This window comes from Megalobrama amblycephala, linkage group LG22 (genome assembly GCF_018812025.1).
Source record: "Megalobrama amblycephala isolate DHTTF-2021 linkage group LG22, ASM1881202v1, whole genome shotgun sequence".
NCBI lineage: Eukaryota > Metazoa > Chordata > Actinopteri > Cypriniformes > Xenocyprididae > Megalobrama > Megalobrama amblycephala.
The window spans coordinates 11,424,056-11,447,321 of NC_063065.1; the positions used below are offsets into that span (position 1 = coordinate 11,424,056).

At 37.2% G+C, this 23,266-nt stretch overlaps 1 protein-coding gene and 1 long non-coding RNA gene across 4 annotated transcripts in view; one reads left to right on the plus strand and one right to left on the minus strand.

The window, feature by feature from the left end:
• Positions 1-1,243: 1,243 nt before the first annotated feature.
• LOC125258227 lies at positions 1,244-15,325 on the plus strand. 3 transcript variants are annotated; one of them, XR_007182551.1, is made up of 4 exons: positions 1,244-1,698; positions 4,214-4,325; positions 14,227-14,412; positions 14,779-15,325. It is a non-coding gene; the product is annotated as an uncharacterized LOC125258227 (long non-coding RNA). The 3 variants fall into 3 exon arrangements; XR_007182552.1 differs by lacking the exon at positions 1,244-1,698 and adding an exon at positions 3,473-4,007; XR_007182550.1 differs by lacking the exons at positions 1,244-1,698; positions 4,214-4,325 and adding an exon at positions 9,962-10,100.
• The window catches only part of ctnnd2a (catenin (cadherin-associated protein), delta 2a), a 358,882-nt gene continuing 345,563 nt past the window's right edge, over positions 9,948-23,266 (minus strand). Inside the window, 3 exon segments of the mRNA XM_048175121.1 lie at positions 9,948-11,758; positions 14,883-14,959; positions 15,994-16,125. Of these exon segments, the coding sequence (XP_048031078.1) occupies positions 11,498-11,758; positions 14,883-14,959; positions 15,994-16,125 (470 nt within the window). The 3' untranslated portion in view covers positions 9,948-11,497.

Here is a 23,266-nt window from a genome sequence, read left to right on the forward strand (position 1 = left end):
CAGGGAGTGTCCTGAAAATAAGAACACACATTTGCACAACAATATTAGCCTACATATAATATTTCGGTAACACTTTACAACAAGGTTTAATTTGTTAACATTAATTACCTACATTAGTTAAGATGAACAAACAATGAACAATATTTCTACAGCAGTCTTTAATCTTAGTTAATCTCAGCATTTAATACATTTTTTGAGATAAAAAATTGTATTTGCTAATGCACTAACATGAACATGGAAATTGTTAATCAATATTGACAATGTTTAATAAATGTTGTAAAAAATAGTTTGTTAGTTAATGCATTTACAGGTGCAATAGGTTATTCTCTTCAGAAACATTTTTTGTTATTCTGGTTGAAAGTCTCCTCATATCCTGATAGCAATCACTATGATAAATGTGCCATCGAACGTTTTTTTACAAGATGTAATATAAGTCTAAGGTGTCCCCTGAATGTGTCTGTGAAGTTTCAGCTCAAAATACCCCATAGATTTTTAACTGCCTATTTTGGGGCATAATTAGAAATGCGCCGATTCAGGCTACGGCCCCTTTAAATGCTCACGCTCCCCGCCCATGGAGCTCGCGCTTGCCTTAAACAGTGCATAAACAAAGTTTACACAGCTAATATAACCCTCAAAATGGATCTTTACAAAGTGTTCGTCATGCATGCGTCGGATTATGTGAGTATTGTATTTATTTGGATGTTTACATTTGATTCTGAATGAATTTGAGGCTGTGATCTGTGGCTAACGGGCTAATGCTACACTGTTGGAGAGATTTATAAAGAATGAAGTTGTTTATGAATTATACAGACTGCAAGTGTTTTATAATAAAAATAACGACAGCTCTTGTCTCCGTGAATACAATAAGAAACATTTAACAGTACATTAGCAACATGCTAATGAAACATTTAGAAAGACAGTTTACAAATATCACTAAAAATATCATGTTATCATGGATCATGTCAGTTATTATTGCTCCATCTGCCATTTTTCGCTACTGTCCTTGCTTGCTTACCTAGTCTGATGATTCAGCTGTGCACATCCAGACATTAATACTGGCTGCCCTTGTGTAATTCCTTGAACATGAGCTGGCATATGCAAATGTTGGGGGCGTACACCCCGACTGTTACGTAACAGTCGGTGTTATGTTGAGATTCGCCTGTTTTTCGGACGTCTTTTAAACAAATGAGATTTATATAAGACGGAGGAAACAATGGTGTTTGAGACTCACTGTATGTCATTTCCATGTACTGAACTCTTGTTATTTAACTATGCCAAGATAAATTCAATTTTTAATTCTAGGGCACCTTTAAACGGTCTAAATGTATTTTAATAAATATATATATTGTCTGTGGAAGGCGCAGGACCATAACATGGACATCCAATCATTATATTCGGTCCGAATGAAATAAAGCGATGTCCTACCTGCCTGTCAACGTATGTTTTTTACATACAATCGCATCTACATTTCACGCCACTGTATGCATACAGATATGCAGTAATGAGCACGGCAAACAAACAGCAGCCACTTACCTTTTACAGTTCCTACCGAATCGGAACAACGAGCTTATGCTGCGTTCACGCCATAACTACCATAACAACCCGTGACGTTAACCGGAGCTGTTCACGTCCTCAGACTCGAAATTATGTGTATCCATGTCAACAGTATCAACACCGAAATGAGTCTGCAGCAGTCAGGTACAAGCTCTCTAAGTTGTTTATGTTCATTATTATCGGAATGTTGTGTTTTGAGACATGAGGTAGTTTTTAACGCTGTCTTTTGTGAAGCTTTGCTGAGAGCAGCTGTGAGTGCGCGCGTTTATGTTTTGGAGGAGGCGTGGCTTTGGACGGTGATTTGCAGGGAGAGTGCTAGCAGGCTAACTTTGGCATTTCCCAGATCTACTTAACCTTTAAAATGAAACAAATTAGGCTTTATTGTAAAGAGGTACCGATATTTCTTCTGCCATTATCTTTTTAAAGTTCAGTAATTTAGTAAGTTTTTTCTTTCTTTTCTTTTTTTATCCAGCAAAGATGCAAAAGTGACAGTAAAGACATTTAGAGTGATCTTTATTTCTAATAAATGCTGTTCATTTGCATCTTAATCATCAAAATATCTTAAAAAATATCACAAAAATATGAAGCAGCACTAATGTTTTCAACATTGATGATAATAATAAATGTTTCTTTAGCACCAAATCAGCAGAATGATTTCTGAAGGATCATGTGACACTGAAGACTGGAGTAATGATGCTGAAAATTCAGCTTTGCCATCATAGAATTAAAATACTTTTTAAAATATAATAAAATAGAAAACAGTTGCTTTAAATTGTAATAATATTTTTCAATATTACTGTTTTACTGTATTTTAATCAAATAAATATAGCTTTAGTGAGCATAAGAGACTGCTCTCAAAAATCAATGATCAATGAATTTCAGTGACTTTCCCTGACCTTCACAGTCAATTCATGATTACTAGTGTGATAGAAATATTTTATGTCAACATGAAATGTACAGAAAATGCAGACTAAGGATGCTCAGGTCAAAGACCAGTCATATGATTAGCTTAGATCATTACAAACCAATCACCAGAACAAAGAAGACATTGATTTTTACTCAAGACTTAAATATGCATGTATCTTTCTATTCATTGAGACTCACTCAGATGTTTTGACCAGTGACCTCCCGGCCGTAGATAAAACTTCATTTCTACAAAGAGCAACTTGGAGGTATATGCTGCAAAGCTAAGAAATAGAAGATCCTATGCTCAAAAGACAACAAAAGTGTGATTGAGGTAGTGAGGAATAGAAGTACTAAAGATTCTACACTCAAAAGACAACAAATGTAACCGCAAAAGTGTCATTGAGGTTGTGATAGTAGTTTCTCGACGGGATGCCATCACCATACTTCAGGGAAGTATTGTATTGTATTGTATTGTAAGTATTCAGGAATTCAGGGAATTACCTCGAGAGACTGTAGTATTATATTAAAGGTGCTCTAAGTGATCCTGGGTGGATGTAACTTCCTGTTGACGTTCGAAGTGTTGTCAAACAAAACAGAGGCTAGCTAGACACTCCCTCCTCCTCCTCCTCCCCCTCCCCCTCCGTGCTTCCTGAAACAGTCATGAACGCGCATTTAAAATCATTCTTGTCGGTTATTGGCTGGAGCATGTTTATTATGTTTTGTGGTCCAGGCTGGACCAGTTTGTTTTTATTGCCGTTTTCGGAGCTTGTGGCGACTACAGAGACCGCATTTTTTTTACAGTGTGTTCAGGGGACAGGCAGCTAGTGGATAGTGAGGAGATGTTTGCTGTATGTGACAAAACATTTTTGGCCTAAAAACACATGACATCGCTTAGAGCACCTTTAACTACTAGGAGTTGTTTAAATTGTCAGTGGTGAAGTCAGATTTGTATTGAGAATTTCCACGACACTAGCTTATAGGAATCATTTTATTAGAGATCGCTCAGGAAGATTTTAAGTTGTATGTCAGAAAAAAACTTTTAAAAAATATAATTTCAACAAGGACACTTACTAGTGTACAAAAGTCCCCAATAAGACCCTCAGCGGACAGGCTGATGTTATCACAAAATGGCTTGAGGGCAAGTTTTACTCCAGCTACTATATCTAGCTGATGCAATATTACAGAACAGAGCAAAACTAGAAAAATGTCTTTCCCATGACTTTCACTTCAGAATCAGTTTTACAATTCCCTAACATTTCCATGACCATCAGGACCCTTATTCCTGTACCACAGATCAAAACACACATCTCATTTCTGCTCTCTTCTGTGCTGGATGGTGGAACTCTGTCCTCTGAAAGGAGAGAAGTAATGACAATACTCAGACTGACAGGAAATGAGCAGATATATAGAGCTCGTCTCAAAAGGCTAAATTTAAGGTGCCTGTTACTTAATCCCCATAATGCCTCACCAAGCATGAGCCGCCACATCCTCCTCATCTGCGAAGAGAATCCATCCTGTGTGCTTATTTATTTCGCCTCCTGCTACAGGTAATAACAGTTACAGGCCTCTCTTCACATCTGTGTGCCCATGTGTGAATTGTTATGTAGCCTAAATCGGCGCAAGACACCCCTGTTGTACATCATGCAAAGCCTGCTGGGAATGTAATGCTCTGAAACTGTGCTCTCTGCTGAGCAATGGATTATGGGAAGGATTCAAAGCCAGCATCTCTTGCTTCTGTTTTCCTGTTTCCTAGGGAACACTCCGAAGTCTCTTCCATAACGGTGATAGAGCATTCGGATGGCTGCGGATCTGACAATACCGTACCCGACTGGAAGTGGTGGAGGAGCGGATCAATAAAATGAATTGTGGGTATCCGGCCAGAGGCTCGTTGTAATCCTACTTGGTCAGTCTCCAAATGTTTAAAAGACATATGCTATTATGAATATATAAAACACATTACTTTACAAAAAACCTCATTAAAAAGGCCCTATTATGGCCTTGATTTTGTTTTTGGAGTCTACTAGTCTACAATAGGCATGTTGAATGTTCAAAAAACACATCATTTTTCACATATCTTACATTGTTGCAGCACCTCTCTTCCCAGTCTGTTAGTAACACGTTGTTTAGTTCCTGTCTCTATGAAGCCCCTCCTTCCGAAAAGTGCAATATGCTCTGATTGGTTGGCTGGACCAGTTTGTTCTGATTGATCGAAAACTTTGAGTGTGTTTCAGAAATGTCACACCCCTTACATAACTGCGAGTTTCAATGTATTACTAACGCAACTCAACCAGGCCTTGCCCCTTTCTTTTGTATTATTTAAAGGTGCCCAAGAATGCTTTTTCACAAGATGTCTAAGGTGTCTCCTGAATGTGTCTGTGAAGTTTCAGCTCAAAATACCCCATAGATTTTTTTTAACTGCCTATTTTGGGGCATCATTAACTATACACTGATTTTGGCAGCGCCGCCCCTTTAAATCGCGTGCTCCCTGCCACACGAGCTCTCGACTATATTACAGCGCATTTACAAAGTTCACACAGCTAATATAACCTTCAAATGGATCTTTACAAGATGTTCGTCATGCATGCTGTGTGCATACATCGAATCATGTGAGTAAAGTATTTATTTTGATGTTTACGTTTGATTCTGTATGAGTTTGAGGCTATATGCTCTGTGGCTAATGGCTAATGCTACACTGTTGGAGAGATTTATAAAGAATGAAGTTGTGTTTATGCATTATACAGACTGCAAGTGTTTAAAAATGAAAATAGCGACGGCTCTTTTCTCCGTGAATACAGTAAGAAATGATGGTAACTTTAACCACATTTAACAGTACATTAGCAACATGCTAATGAAACATTTAGAAAGACAATTTACAAATATCACTAAAAATATCATGCTATCATGGATCATGTCAGTTATTATTGCTCCATCTGCCATTTTTCGCTGTTGTTCTTGCTGGCTTACCTTGTCTGTGCACAGATCCAGACGTTTATACTGCCTTTCTTTGTCTAATGCCTTGAACATGGGCTGGCAAATGCAAATATTGGGGTCATACATATTAATGATCCCGACTGTTACGTAACAGTCGGTGTTATGTTGAGATCCGCGTGTTTTCCGGAAGTCTTTTAAACAAATGAGATTTATATAAGAAGGAGGAAGCAATGGGGTTTGAAACTCAATGTATGTCTTTTCCATGTACTGAACTCTTGTTATTCAACTATGCCAATATAAATTCAATATTTAATTCTAGGGCACCTTTAAATGAGAGATATTGTGATTTACACATCCCCCAAAGAAAACTCGAGCATACAAACGAGGCATTTCAGGGGCTGTGTCCGAAATCACATTCTGTCGAGTAGGTACTTATTTTTAACAAGTACTTACTTTGCGACTGTAAAAAGTACGTTCTATACAGGATGAATGTGTGTAGTATGAATGTAATCCAGACGTTGGTCATTGTCATGTGACCAACCAGCGCCAGTTGCATCACTTCACTGCGTGGCCCGTGGCCTCATGGGATAGTAAAGTGTCCATTGTAAGTGCACTTCAAAATCTTGGCAGAAGTAGGCCCTGTCCCAAATGGCACCCTAAACACTAGTGGTCTTCCAACAAGTTTTCACTTTCGTGACATCGCTTCAGTGCGGGCTTGGTAAAAGCGTGCCTCGAGGATGCATATCAATCGCAAAGGGGAAGCTCACGAGCACCCTTCTGTAACCTAAAATGACAAATGGGACACCCTACATTCTCATGGACTTCATGATCACACTCAAGCGGTGGCCAGTGTAAGTCCACAAGACTGTAAGTGCATATGAAGTGTGCACTCGTGTGCATTTGGAACAGGGCTTTAGTAAGTCCTCCAGGTATTTTTTGCCTACTCTTTCCACCTGGGGCCCTGTTTCCACCTGGTATTAAGATGCATTTTGGTCGATCGGATCACAAGTGGACGACGCTAAATAGAGGTGTAAACGATTTTGAGCTTGTCTACTTTCGACCACTTCCAGAGGTAGTCGAAAATGCATTCAACTGGATTGCTTTCGTAGTGGAAACGCTCATGTGGTCGAATGCGTTCGAACTGTGCGAAAGACTGCATACTCTCCACCTACTGAACGCGTAAACATTATGGGAAGCGCGCTAGCCAGATGGGATTTAAACTTTTTCTGCTAAAGACGCAAGTTTTGTTTGAAGATGAAAAACATACCAAGCACTAGGGCTGGGCGATATATCGCATGCGATTGTCACACGCATTTCGTCAGTAAAGCCGGTTCCCTGATTACTGCTAAATCGTCATCACCTGCTTTCAAATGGAGCGGCATTTAATAGACAGAGCCGTAGATCACTGACAAGCTACGCAATATCGCGTTCATTATCGAAGGCGATTCATCTGCGATAATGAACGCGATATTGCGTAGCTTGTCAGTGATCTACGGTTCTGTCTATTAAATGGCGCTCCATTTGAAAGCAGGTGATGGCGATTTCAGGGAACCGGCTTTACTGACGAAATGCGCGTGACAATCGCATGCGATATATCGCCCAGCCCTACCAAGCACAATGTTCTCTCATCATTCCTGATTTCTAACACACACTCACCACGTTCGGAGTGGTCTTGCGGCTGTCAGAGCAGAAACGAAAGCTGCTCTCTGTTTGTCGTCTCCGGTAGCGTTTATATGTAAATTGTGAGCTTATTTTGTCCATTATATTGAAATATCTAAAAACGAACATACATTTACCCACCCTTAGACCCTCCCCTCAAAGAAATCAGGACAGAAGTGGTTGAAAGTGACGGATTAAAACACCAAGTGTAAACAGGTATGTTTCTCCCCCGTCCACTTGTGATCCGATTTACCAAAACACATCTTAATACCATGTGGAAACAGGGCCAGGGAGTTCAGAAACACTGTTTACTATCAGTTTGTTTGATATAGAGAATAACTCCCTTTGGAGTGGATTTTGTGCTTTGTAACTTTGCAGAGCTTTTTCATGTTCAAACAGCAACAAAGCATAATAGGTCCTCTTTGATGTGAACAATTTAGGCTTGCCATGGTGCATGGTAAAATATTATTTAGTCAGATATTTTATATAGTTTATATGGTTTAATGTGGGAAACATTATTAATGAAACTTACTTGACAACAACAGTTCCTTAATATCCTATCCAAAAGGGAATATGCTTAAATAACGTATAATTGCTTAAAAAGCATCTTACAGGACATGTGGGAAGCTTTTCTTGCGATCTTGTTTACAGGTAGTCTACTTTTTATACACAAGAAATGGATAATGGCACCCAAGCGTTTGCTGTTTAAACAAACAATATGATACCTGCTAGTGAAAATATCCTGCATCAAAGGCTATTGCTAAATATTGAGAATAAAATGAAGAAAATCAGGCCTGTTTTAAACTTGGTGGGGCAGCATTATCTTGCAATAGTTGGTTAGACGTGATTCAATTCATGATTCATAGGTTTTTGAATGAACTCAAAAGCAATTTTTGCAAATTCAGCATAATTCACTTTGTATTAGATTTGAATTAGGGCTGTGACAGTAGGCATGATAACCGCGCCACCGCGGTCGTGGAGTGTCACCGGCGGTAGTGTGACGTCATATATAATGTATATTTATATATCTCAGAAATCGCGTTAACTGAAAATTTTCCATCTTTGATGGAATTTGTTTAGCAGTGACGGAAAAAATCTGCAGCCCGTCCGTCATTTTGACAGATTATGTAGGCTAGTTTGTATATAAGCTTGTTGTAATTCCCACTCCTGTCCAGTAGGTGGTGAGTGTGCTCCAGTGTGGCAGCAGAGCGCGAGTTCAGTCTCCAGAATAAAATGAAAACGATGCGCTTGATTACACACAGACGAGCACCCAGTTTAAGTAAATTGTATAATGATAAAGTTACTTATGCATGCTTACTTAATTAAGTTTTTTTATTTTTCTGACTATAAGTTTATGGTCAACGAATGGCTTTTCTGAGGTATAATGTTACGTGACATATTGTTTACAACACTGACTGAACTGACGTGATACAGATTTCGGTAAGCTACTGTATCTTTCAACATAGGCCTATATATTTATTTTCATTCATGTTTATTTTGTTCTGTACAGTAGTAAAGAGGAAAGGATGATCGCATTCACTCACAATCCGTGACAAGAGTTCAAGATGAAAACTTGAAAGTGACGCAGCTTGTCTTTGATCAACTTTATTTTCATAGTATAAATAAATGCAAGCTTATGCCTATTTGCTTATCCTGTAAGTTCGTGAATAAAATGTCTTATCATTAAAATATAAAAATTAAAATGACGGGTAATATTGATTATGATGGATTTTTTTTACGATCCTGTCCATCAAAATGACGGCGAAACGCAAGTCTAACGCAATATATTTATTTATATATATATATATATATATATATATATATATATATATATATATATATATATATAAACAAACCCCGCCCCCCCTTCGGACCCCACCACCGCAACACCGGCGGTTGTTGGTGATTTACCACCGCGGTAGTAAAAATTTGCCACCGTCACAGCCCTAATTTGAATAAAGGATTTTTAGAAGTAGGCGGAGCCCACAGAGTGTAACCTCTCACCCAGGTCCTACTCGCCCCGCTCTACACGGGCCTCGAACCTGGGTGTCGGATGCTCTAACAAGGAGGCTAAAGGCTGCAACCTCTAGCATCAGTCGTTAGAGCATCTCTTGAGATCAGAGGAGTGAGGTTTACTCACACAGCAACTACTAGCTGGCCTCCGTTACACTCACCCCCATCTGGCTCAAGGCACCAATGTAACCCCTCACCCAGTTCCTACTCGCCCCGCTCTGCGCGGGCCTCGAACCTGGGTCTCCGGCGTGGGAGTCGGGCGCTCTAACAAGGAGGCTAAAGGCTGCAACTTTGTAAAACACATGAGGTTTACTAGTTGGCCTCCGTTACAAGAGCACACCCAATACGCAATCGCAATGGACCAATGGTAGTTTGCAGGTGTTTACCAGCTGGAGCAAATTGTTCTGGAAAGTTAGGTTTGGCAAGCTGTTTCGAAATCCAGAAATAAACTTCAAACAAACTTTGTTTTGCTTTGATTTTGTTTTAAATGACATCACACCAGTTTGCTTGAAGTATATTGGGGCGTCATGCTAGAGAAATACACAGAACTCTAGTATATCTCTAGAAATTTGTGCATGTAACTAATTTAATTTTTTTTTTCATATAGTTTTATAAATCCTGAGGGGGAGGAGAGCACCCCCCCCACATTTTGGTTTAACTAATCTTTTAAGTGTGCACATTAGGAATAATTTAATTTTCAGTTTCATTTTAAATAAGATAAATGAAACAAGTTTAGAATCACACTGCCTTGTGTTCTAGTGCAGCGAAACTTACCCCATAGCACCACCTAGCACCAACCAGCGGTAATACAGGTGTAACTGGTTTGAACACAAACACATTCGGTGTGAATATCATGGCAAGTCTAGTGAACATAAGAACACAGCTCCAAATCGCAAAGAGTAGTTTATTGTCCTGACATCAGAACATAATCCAAATCCAGCGTGATTATTTATGTAGCTTGGTAACAACACAACTGGGACCAGGTCAACATTTCAAGTTTCATTTTCTCTTTTCTCTGTTGGAATCAGAACATGAAGGTAAACAGAATCGTTTTTTTTGTTGTTGTTTTTTTGTACAAGTCTTTTCGGGTTTGTTGCTTTCAGTGACACTGACATCTGCACATAAAAATTATATAGATCTATTTATATTCATATTTATATATTTATCATTCTCTATTAACATCTCAGTGTAGCAGTTCATCATCTCTTGTCAAGTCAAACAGTAGAAGCAACCTGTCAGAATCAAAGCCTCTCATATCAAACACTGATCGACGTACAGCACACACTCAACTAACATTGAAAGACAGGTTTTTTTGTACATCTTTGGAGGGAATTAAGCTTGCAAAGTTAAGTTTTGCCCTCCTGGTAGTATTCCAGTGTTTTCTAGACGTCGCTTAATTCCAGTAAAACACACTTATGAACAAAAAACGCATGTACAAAACGAAGAACTTATTAACTGAAAAACCTAAAAAAATGTCTCCAGTGCTGATCGAAGAGATTTTAAAATTTTGGCACAGTCATTTAGCACAGAAAACTGAGATCAAGGTCTAAAACAGACAGTTTTCCTGCAAATATGGATGAGAAATAGCCGCATTTATTTTTATTCCACACTGAGTCATCAAGAAAGAAAAAAGTGAAATTAAAAAAGATGTCAAAAATCTACATCTATTTTTGTAGGCAGTGAGAAAGCACTTCATCGACGAGAAGAGGAGAGTGGAATGATGCTCCGGTCTTCATCTGCTTTTGTTTTTAGTTGCCACAGACATATTCACATTTTCAGAATGAACGATACTGGCTCTTCAAATGAAATTTTGGGAAAGGGACATTGAAGGTTAATACATTTCTCCGAGGATTTTTTTTTTGTCTTTTTCTTTGTACTGTAAAACAAATACCTAAAGCCACAGGAAGAACCGAGTGGTCTGTGTAATTTACACAATGCACTTGTGTAATGCATCTCTTTCATTTACACTAAATAATTTACATCAAATTAAAAAAGATCAAATAAAAATAGAGGGAAAATATGTGGAAAAAAACCTTTTGCTCCACCGTGACGTGAAAAGAAAGTTTCAAAAAAGGTGAAAAGCTGTTCCCGTAGCTCGTTTTACAAACTTAATTTTCTTGTGCTTACATACCTCGCCTTCCTCTACTATACTACTTTTTTTTTCCCACTCCACTTTTCAAATACCTTTCAATACAAACCCACTTTCTACACCAAAGGTTAAGCTTTCTGTTCTCTTTAAAGTATGTGCTCTCTCTCATCTCTCGTGAATTCTTTCTCTCTCTGTCAAGGCCTTCTTTTCTCTCTCGCTTTCTTTTTTCCCTGCTCATATTCACCATGGAACCAGCTTAGACGAACAAAACAATGTTTTGTGATATGCATGCACATGCAGTTTCCCGGCCTCTCTACGTGCCCCACCTCTGCGAGGTGCCAAGTCCTAAACCCAAGAGTCGGGGGACGCGGGATAGTGACTCGTTTCGTAGTTGAGTTCGCTATAGGGCCGGGCGGCGGAGTAGAAGTCCACGTAATTCCCGGTGGACTTGAGTCCCAGGTGCATATTCAGATCGGTAGCAGGAGGGGGGCGATGGACCTGATCCTCAAAAAATGGCTCCTCAAAGTTCCTAGTGGAGTTTTGATAGATGGGGTACGCCTCGTAGTCCTTGTGCGGGGGCTCCTGTGGTGCGGGAGGCACTGGGACCTGAGAAGAAAGAAGTATTTGTGAGTGAAGTTGATCAACATCTCTTGCATCTCATATTTGGGAGGAAAAAGCAGCTGTCGTGCCTCTAAATACACTGATGTGCTCAACAATAAGGATGGCTGTATCATATTTTTTGATGATGTACAGGCATTTTTATGTCTTGCAAACATAAACATTAAGTTTTCCATGACATTTGGTTTCAAATTCTTCTCGTCGACTTTTGTTAGCTGTGTAAAACTATCTTTGGGTTTTTGTTAAACTTGATTAAATGACTTGTGATTGTCTTGATACCATCAGTAAATTACAAATCAATTAGTAATGTTTGGCCATGTACAGTACAGTCCAAAAGTTTGGAACCACTAAGATTTTTAATGTTTTTAAAAGAAGTTTCGTCTGCTCACCAAGGCTACATTTATTTAATTAAAAATACAGTAAAAAACAGTAATATTGTGAAATATTATTACAATTTAAAATAACTGTTTTCTATTTGAATATATTTGACAAAGTAATTTATTCCTGTGATGCAAAGCTGAATTTTCAGCATTGTTACTCCAGTCTTCAGTGTCACATGATCCTTCAGAAATCATTCTAATATGCTGATTTGCTGCTCAATAAACATTTATGATTATTTTCAATGTTGAAAACAGTTGTGTACTTTTTTTTTCAGGATTCCTTGATGAATAGAAATTTCAAAAGAACAGCATTTATCTGAAATACAAAGCTTCTGTAGCATTATACACTACCGTTCAAAAGTTTGGGGTCAGTAAGAATTTTTATTTTTATTTTTTTGAAAAGAAATTAAAGAAATGAATACTTTTATTCAGCAAGGATGCATTAAATCAATCAAAAGTGGCAGTAAAGACATTTATAATGTTACAAAAGATTAGATTTCAGATAAACACTGTTCTTTTCAACTTTCTATTCATCAAATAATCCTGAAAAAAAATATTGTACACAAATATTTTGTACAATTGTACACATTAAATGTTTCTTGAGCAGCAGATCAGCATATTAGAATGATTTCTGAAGGATCATGTGACACTGAAGACTGGAGTAACGATGCTGAAAATTCAGCTTTGCATCACAGGAATAAATTACTTTGTGAAATATATTTAAATAGTACACAGTTATTTTAAATTGTAATAATATTTCACAATATTACTGTTTTTTACTGTATTTTTTATTAAATAAATGTAGCCTTGGATGAGCAGACGAAACTTCTTTTAAAAACATTAAAAATCTTAGTGGTTCCAAACTTTTGGACTGTACTGTATGTATTATGAATTATTGCCATCTTAAAGTTTCCTGTATACTTATAATAATTATATAATTTCCAGCTATTATTGGGCATTTTCTTTGTGAAGAAAACATTTGATACAAAAAAAACATTGAAAAAATGTGGGGAAAATGTATAATAAACAATATGTTGATAAAATGTATTATGAAAAAATCATAATAAACAAATAAATGTACTTTTTTGTGAACTACTGGCATGATCTGGCAAACATAAAAAGCCTTACTGTTGAGCCATGTTATATCTTTATGCCTCCAAGAGTTATGAATTTATGAATTTACTGTCGTCTTGAAGTTTTTTTATATACTTATAGCTTTAATAACTTAAATAATTTCCAGCTATTGCTGTATGTATTTCTAAAAAAACGTAATATTTTATGAATAAAAACAATGAAATGTGTGAATGTACAATAATAATATATATATATTTAAAATAAATGTATAAAATATGTAATAAATAAAAGAAATACATTTACAATTAGAAATGTAAAATTATTAGTGCTATCAAATCAATTAATCGTGATTAATCGCATCTAACATAAAAGCTTGTAAATATATTATATATAGTATATGTGTATATAAGTATATACACACAAACATACAGTCAAACCAAAAATTAAGACATTTTTTATATATATTTACTAGTGGCTGCAGGACACTATAGTTCATTTATGTGAGGATAGCAAAATAAAGCAAAATACCCAAAAATTCTTCATACAGTGGACTACCAGTAAAATTTATAAAATGTGGAACCAAAAATTATTCAGACACTTTGACCTGACCATGTTTTGCTTAAGTGTTATCTGATATAATTAAGATTAATTTTTTTTGACACAGTTTAACTCTGAGATCTTGTCATATTTTATTACCATTTTTTAAAAAAACTAACTGTATTAATGAATAAAATGTTCAAGGTGTCTCAATAAATTTTGGTTTGACTATATATATGCATGTGTGTGTATGTAAGTATGTATATTCATATATACACACACATATATTTATAAACTTTCATGTTACATTCAATTAATCACGATTACTGGATTTGACAGATTTTGTTCTCCATGGAAGTCAGCAAGTCATGCGAGTTTGGAACCACATAAGTTGAGTAAATGATCACAAAATGTTCATTTCTGAGTGAACTAACCCTTTAAATCTGTGTTATTCTGTCCATTCAGAGCTGCTTTCGATAACAGGGAGATTCGAAGCAGAAAATGAGATGTTACTAATTGAAAAAGATGCAGAGCTGAATGCTCTCCAGCTACAGAAAGGAAAGATCCATGTGGAAGCCAGGCTTATCGGCACCCGGCCTCCTCGCAGCTGCTCGTCTGGGAAAGCATTTCTTTCGACTAACTCAACATACGGTGCGTTTCGGAAGTGTGCCAGGGACATCTGGCAAACTTTATCCATATAAAATCTGAAAATTTACCATTATGAATCTTGTCAAGTAGAAGTAATAGATCTTCTATATGGCCAAACTGCCAAAAATACTTCAGCACTTGGAAGCATATAGTTGCTATTCATTAGCATAGCATGCCGGCTCACAAAGTCAAATAAACAACATCTGACAGGTCTATGCAAGAATGAATGCATCTTCATGGTTTTGTTTGCCAACACAATTCTGGATTGGTAGATCGACAGCTGCCTTGTGTTCAAAACATGCGCTAATGACTTATCCTCATATAGCCGCATTAAAAGTTGTAGTAAACGTAAATGGTGTCTGATTTTAGGAAGGATTTTCACAGTTGGAGACACACTTCACATACAGTCTTGGAGCTGCAGTCCCTGTTTGACCCTGGTTAGTTGAGTCGTCTCAGGCTGATGCACCGCTCACCTGGTTGTGTTTGATCTCGTCATTTGAAGTCTCGTACGAGTTCCGGAACAATGTGGATGTTCCACAGGAGGTTTGAACTGCGGGATGAAAGCCAGAGTGTGAATGTGCAGAGAATCTTATTTTATAAATCAAGCATTAAACAACTATGAAAAATTCTGGAAATTGTACTCATTGACAGTGAAACAAATCCAACCTTTTATAAGATTCTCTAGCAGGGATGTAGCTAGGAGTTCTGGGTGTTTTGTTTCAACCAAATTTAAAGGGATAGTTCACCCAAAAATTCTGTCATCATTTTCTCCCCTCAAGTTGTTCCAAACCTGTATAAATTTGTTCTGCTGAACACAAAGGAAGATATTTGGAAGAATGTATGTAACCAAGGATATCACGCGCCCCATTGACTACCATAGTAGGAAATAAAAATACTATGGTAGTCAATGGGGGGCGAGATCTGCTTGGTTACAAACATTCTATAGAAATGAATGTATACAGGTTTGGAACAACTAGAGGGGAGAAAATGATGACAGAATTTTCATTTTTGGGTGAACTATCCCATTACACACACATGCACAGGCCAGTGACATGTGGCCAGCTATTAATAAAATCATTATCAAATATCTTATATTTATCAATATCATATTTTTATGACATATTTGAAACACAATACACTGAATAAATAATGAATCCTACTAGAATTGTAGTTGCCCCCTTAATATTTACAGTATAAATTACAATTATTAACATAAATGTTAATTAATACATATTCATATTATAAATAAATACATAAAATAAAAAATATAGTGTATTAACATTACTATACATCAATATTGATATAATTTGCACCAATATATAATACACACACAGACATAAAGCAAAATGATTGTAAATATATCATTAATATTCTCTGCAAAAACCTTGCATTCTGCAACAGCAGATGAAAATATAATTCAGCATGGATGTCTTCATGAACAACGAAGTTCAGACTTTGTCATCAAAAGTTATTTCACATAAAATGCTTAGAAGAAAAAGTGGATATCTAGTGTACTTGTTGTTAAGTGTTTCAAACAAAATTGTATCTTCCTCCTCATCCTCCTCCTCTTAAAGTTAGACCTACCTGCCATTGTGTCTTTTCTGGAAGTGTGCTCGCCTTTGTTTCCATGGTAACCGGCGTTGGTTCCAGTCGAGTCGTAGTCGCTCTTCCTGTCCTTGAGGCTGATCATCTCTCTGGGTGAGGCGGGGGCGCTGGCTGCAATTCAAATAATCACACAAACCGTTCTTACTGAGCATCTGGAGACACACTGGCCTGATTTCACACTTTGTAGCTTTCTCTCTCTCTCTTTTTTGCTGTTGTTGTTCTGTTTGCCTATTCTCATTTTGGTGTAAAGTTAAGGTTGCTCTGCTCTCCCCACCCACAGCTTCTGTTTATTTTGTCCAAATGTCTCTCTCTGTTTCTTACTGACTTTGTTCATCGTTTCCTGCCTGTATGAGACTGGACATGCAAAGATGTGCATCATTATTCATCATTAGTGCTGTTTAGCATGACGGCATGAAGGATGTTTCCAACAGGTCCCGTAACAGCCAGCTCCAATCTACCCAGCTTCCCCGAGCCACGAGAAATAATAAATCACACAAAACATACCATATTTGTCCTTGAAGAGCCATCCTCTGAAAAAAGTCACAACAGAAAAGTGTGAAGGTACCATTTTGAGTGGTTATTAGAATGTTGCTATACAGTTTCTGAGGTGCTCTGACTGGTTGTTAGAGTGTTGCTATGTGGTTGCTAGAGTGTTTTGATTGGTTGCAAGGTCGGTAGCCTTGCTCCTCATAACTGTATATTAAACATCAAATGCATTCTGATTGACTGTGATTATGTCACATCCCATTGTGTGGACAGACAAATTTACTGTCTCTGGAAACGTCACAGACTGTTGAAATGCTAGTAATGTGCATAAATTAATTAAAATACAGCACAACTATACATCTCCATAACTTCAGAGCTTCGCGATTTTGGATAAATTCAGATTCAGGTTTTTGTTTCAAATATAGATCACGATTCTCCCCACAATTTTGAACAGAAAACTAAACAAAATAAAACCTATATTTTCTAGAGGTTCTGACAAAATGTTAACTGCTTCAGTCTATTTAAAATGCTTAATTAATCTGAATGAATTATTTAAAAAACAGTTTGAATGAATGATTCAATGCTTCACTTGTTTCATTACGGGATGAATCAACGTTTTTGAACGAATCCCTTGAATGAATGATTCAATGACAAATACATTAACAGTCATTTAACAGTCACTTGTCGCCACCTGGTGGCATAATGATGTAATCCATACAACTGTTATTTGAAGCGCCAAGTTACTTTCAAAAGGTGATTTTCTCTATTTTAATTGCTTCCGTAGACATCAGTGTTTATATTCAAATGATAAACTTTTATCTCAGTGCTTCTGTGATAATATGAATATTTGTAACAAGAGAAATAACAAAACTGTGTGGTTAAAAAGACTGCCTGATACCTAACTATATATAAACCCGATCTCATAAACTTATATTTTATTCACAATAGAAAATAGATAACATATCAAATGTTGAAACAGACATTTTGAAATGTCATGCCAAATATCTCATGAGAGCTACACCTTCCAAAAAAGTTGGGACAGGTAACAATAAGAGGCCGTAAAAGTTAAATGTACATATAAGGAACAGCTGGAGGACAAATTTGCAACTTATTAGGTCAATTGGCAACATGATTGGGTATAAAAAGAGCCTCTCAGAGTGGCAGTGTCTCTCAGAAGTCAAGATGGGCAGAGGATCACCAATTCCCCCAATGCTGCGGCGAAAAATAGTGGAGCAATATCAGAAAGGAGTTTCTTAGAGAAAAATTGCAAAGAGTTTGAAGTTATCATCATCTACAGTGCATAATATCATCCAAAGATTCAGAGAATCTGGAACAATCTCTGTGCGTAAGGGTCAAGGCCAGAAAACCATACTGGATGCCCGTGATCTTCGGGCCCTTAGACGGCACTGCATCACATACAGGAATGCTACTGTAATAGAAATCACAACATGGGATGTTGTTATCAGCGCTCAGTTCAGAAGCCTGCATCTCTGATGGTATGGGGTTGCATGAGTGCGTGTGGCATGGACAGCTTACACATCTGGAAAGGCACCATCAATGCTGAAAGGTATATCCAAGTTCTAGAACAACATATGCTCCCATCCAGACGTCGTCTCTTTCAGGGAAGACCTTGCATTTTCCAACATGACAATGCCAGACTACATACTGCATCAATTACAACATCATGGCTGCGTAGAAGAAGGATCCGGGTACTGAAATGGCCAGCCTGCAGTTCAGATCTTTCACCCATAGAAAACATTTGGCGCATCATAAAGAGGAAGATGTGACAAAGAAGACCTAAGACAGTTGAGCAACTAGAAGCCTGTATTAGACAAGAATGGGACAACATTCCTATTCCTAAAATTGAGCAACTTGTCTCCTCAGTCCCCAGACATTTGCAGACTGTTATAAAAAGAAGAGGGGATGCCATACGTCCAAACATGGCCTTGTCCCAACTTTTTTGAGATGTATTGATGCCATGAAATTTAAAATCAACTTATTTTTCCCTTAAAATGATACATTTTCTCAGTTTAAACATTTGATATGTCATCTATGTTGTATTCTGAATAAAATATTGAAATGTGAAAGTTCCACATTATTGCATTCTGTTTTTATTCACAATTTGTACAGTGTCCCAACTTTTTTGGAATCGGGTTTGTATATGACAACTGCTCTCTCTGGCTCAGCGGCAGCGCAGACGCAGATTCGAATGTTCCGGTGTGATTTTGTCAAAAGTTTAACAGACATAGGCGAATTGTTGTCATTTAGGAATGAGATCGCGTGGGTGTTTGAATCGAGATCTCGATCTGTTAATGATCAATTGTGCAGCCCTACTTCAGACAAAATTATTATAAAAGCAGTATTATTGTTTTATGAAAACTGTATCACTTGAAGTAAAATCGTGCAGTTTGACCTGATTTATGCCCTTTTGTCCATGAGATCTGTGTGTTTTGTCCTAGCCACTTCAGAACAGCTGTATGAAGGTCACAGAAATCAGGAATGAGTCTTTCCTCTGTGCCTAAAAATCCCTTCCAGCCTCAATGCTCTAACCGGATCAGCGCCACTCCCCCTCCGGCCCCCCCTACAGCCTGGTCTGATAGAGCCTGGATCCCTGGATAGTGGGCAGCGGCACTATCTCCAAAGCACACAGCTACCCGAGGGCTCACGGGTACGGAAGACCTCTTTGGCCAGCACAGAAGGATTTAGACACACCCACGTACACACACTAACACACACACACACACACCTTACTGATCAGCCCTGACCGTGAAACATAAACCGGCTCATAAACACCCGCTCTTTTACACAAACACTCCAATTTTCAGCAATAAAACACATAATAGCTTTAAGCACCACTCTATCCACAATGGCCAAGAGAAACATTAGCATGCTAATTATTTCAAACCCATAATCAGATTATAACTGCAAGTGCTTTACCCTCCTCTAAACTGCCTTGATATGACTCCTAATCTAATCATTGCTCCTCAACAATGCATCATTTTGCAAAAATATGCACATAACAATCATCAGTCTTAAATATCGAGGAGCTCCGGCAGTTACGGAGTCAACAAGCATGGAGACTTTCAAAGGCTCTGGTCACGTTTTCATAAACCACACGAATATGGATTCTGAGAAACACGCAAAGCAGTTTTGCAGAAAATCAGTACTGATGAATTTAACTCAGTGTGCAGCTCGTTCTCATTTGATTTTCTTCACGTAAAGCTGTGACTTTACAGAGCAGTTGATAACCTTAATGGTAGAAAATGAAAACAATATGTTTTACAGGACATGTAAGAAAAACACAGCAGATATTAGTGATTTCTGCTGGTGAAAGGGCTTTTGTGTTTGAGCTCCACAGGCATCAAGAGCTGAACATTATTGCTATTGCTACACTTTTATCACGTATATCTACTTGCCTACAGCACTAAAACACTAGAATCTGTGAGAAATGTTTTGATATACCAGCTAATATGCACAACAGTTTGCAAAATCAACCATAATTGTCAATGAATCCTACTTGAATGAAGTTAATTCCTAGTAAATCGTGCAATTTCTTCTTGTTGCTGACATTAACTGTGTGAAATGTCAGTTAACTTGACCATGTCACAAAGTACAAATGGAAAAAGGAAAGCAGCAATTTGTCTATATGTCTATGAAACTCAGATGTGAAGGCCAGCCTTGCCCTTGTTTCTCAGAAATGTAACATTATGACAATAAAAAGCTCCATTAGTGGGCGCAAACATTTAAGAAACAGTATTAAGGCCCACACCAAGAACGCTAACTATAAAGATAATGATAAAAATATAGTTCTAAAAAACGTTCAGAATATAAAAGAATCCACACCACATCTATAACAATTTAGAGAAACGATATCGTTGGGATCACTTTCAGAACGTTGAACGATAAAACACTGTCAGCCAATCAGAATTCATTCTAATTTAAGGCCTTGCGCATTTAAAATGGCAGACGACATTGCGGAGAAGTTAATCGCCGAGGTCCAGAAAAAGCCACCACTGTTTGACAAGTCAAACCCCCTTTTCAAGGATACTTTAAAGAAAATGGATTGATTTTATTCCACTATCTTGGAATTAAATTCACTGTTAGATCAGATCGATTACACTAGCTATTCACTTATAACTATATAACTATATTTGCGTCCACACCAGCAAACAATAATGGTCTGTTTATTCTAAGCTCACGTGCTGCAGTTTCAAAGTGTGTACATGTTTTTGCTGTTCTTGTTGCATTTACAGGCTTTAACCAGCAGATGTCCTCAGCATGCTATGTTTCGAGTGAATAGCTAGAGTAATCGATATATCGTTAATACTTCTCACCATTTTTCCCCACTTTTTTCCATGTATCCATTTTAAGTAATCTTGAATAGGACGTTTGACTTGTCAAACTGTGGTGGCTTTTTCTGGACCTCGGCGATTAACTTCTCCGCAATGTCGTCATCCATTTTAAATGCGCAAGCCCTTAAATTAGAATAGAATCTAATTGGCTGCTAGTGTTATATCCTTTAAAAGCTGGAAAAAAAAATAATTCTGAAAGTGATCCCAAAGATATCATTTCCCTATATCGTTATCATTATAGCTGTGGTGTGGACTCTGCTATTCTTTTATATTTAGAACAATTTTTAATACTATATCTTTATCTTTATTGTTGTTAGTGTGAACGGCCTTTAGCCACATCATGTATTGAGCTTGAAGTGACCTGCAGATTGTTTGCTCACACTTGTGGTCCATTAAAGATACAATTTGTATTTGATATTTCCACTTAAACACTGGGAATAGATTCAGTTGTACTCTAATAGTATTAACTAAAAACTGTGAATAGTATTAACTGCTGCCCTCAATGTGTTTCAGTAATACAGTAATAGCTGGCAACGCTACATCATGGTTGTTGTGATCTTAGGGTCTGGCATCCCATAAAAGTATTTTTAAAGGCCTTGTCTGGTGGCATTGGAAGCATCACCTCCATGCTTCATGATTAAATTACAAAAGTGAGCAAAATGTGAGCGAAAACGTGTGAGCTCTGCATTGAAGTTCATGCCAAAATCCTTGATGTGGATGTACTGACCAGGCAGAGCTCCAACTTCACTGAGCAACAGCCTCAGAAACACACTGATCTCTGTGTAATTTTAATGTGAGGTCAGCTGATATTATTAACACTTCTCTCTGTCTATCATTCCTAAATGAAAATGAATACATTACAAGGCATAAAGAAAAAAATGACGGCAGCAATTTGCATGGGTTTTTTAGTTGAATTTATCTACTTCAATTTTCTACAAAAAATATTCACACATGCACCAAGCACAAAACCATAATCTACTCTGCAAACTGTGTGATGAATGCTTTCATGATGCAAAGTCAAAGATGAGCGCTTTCAGTGTATTCGTTGATTATAATGGGAGTGATTCACTTTTTGATGTGTAAAGCTCTGCTAGTGTCTGGTGCAACTATACGTTTACGGTTGCCAAGCAACGCTGCAACTGGCTGCATTAATACAGAATTAGACAGTGTGCAGTTTCCACAGCTAATTTTACAACAGCGTCAAACGTGGCTCATCCAATTATATTCATAACCTATACTGTTTTTTTTTTTTACTCAAGTGTTACATAAAATGAAACTGTTTCTGCACTTGAGCCAGACTTATTCAGTTTATTAGTATCCAAGTTCCAATAAAAAAGACAATAATAAAGAAACAACCTTTCATTTGTTTCATTTACTGAATTATTAAAAATAGGAACTACTACAATACCTGATTATGTAAAATAAAATACATTTTGGGTTGAAACTTGTGTAGCTCTAAGTATAGCTCAAAATTGCTCTAGGCTATGCCATATTAAAGTTGCAAACAATACGCAAAATATTTAAAAAAAAATCTTTTTAATAATAATTACTTTCTTGACTTAAATTTGATACTACATTGCTTAATAACCGCGATCATCGTATTCAATAACATACACTTAATATATACAAAATACCTAAAAAATTGTTTCAAATATTCAGATTATTCTAAATATTGCCACTTTTTATTAAAAGGATGGTCAGACTTTAGATTATGGTCCAATTCTCACTATTAACTATGAATTTTGCCTCAAACTCCTAACTACTGCTTATTAATAGTTAGTAAGGTAGTTGTTAAATTTAGGTATTGGGTAGGATTAAGGGATGTAGAATATGGTCATGCAAAATAAGGTGTTAATATGTGCTTTATAAGTATTAATAAACAGCTAATATCCTAGTAATATGCATGCTAATAAGCAAGTAATAGTGAGAATTGGACCCTAAACTAAAGTGTTAGTGAAAGGACAACAGATAGAATGTAGCAAGAAGGAGGGTGAACAAGACTGAACCACAAAACCATGCATTTTAGTAAAGGCCTTTAACTCAAACATGCACTAAAATGGCCTGCTATGCTTTGTTTGAGCTTAGCACAATAGAAAGGCTGCCTCAAAAAAGTTGCCAGAACTGGTAATAATAAATTAAACATAAATATTATTTTCCTCATAGTGAATGCATGTCTCTAATGCTGCAATAAAATGGCAAGGTCATGGTATTGGAAATAATTGCAGAGTTACTGAATTACATAGTATTGCCAATTTTGCTGTATTGTTTTGGCTCTGGGTTTACATGTACTGTATCTTAGTGAGATGTTAATTGAGTAGCACAGGCGAGGACCCTGATGTCACATTCTGATGCTGTGAGCCGAAAAGCACAGCGGCTCTCCGGTACGCCTACAAGACCTTTTACACTCCACTGTC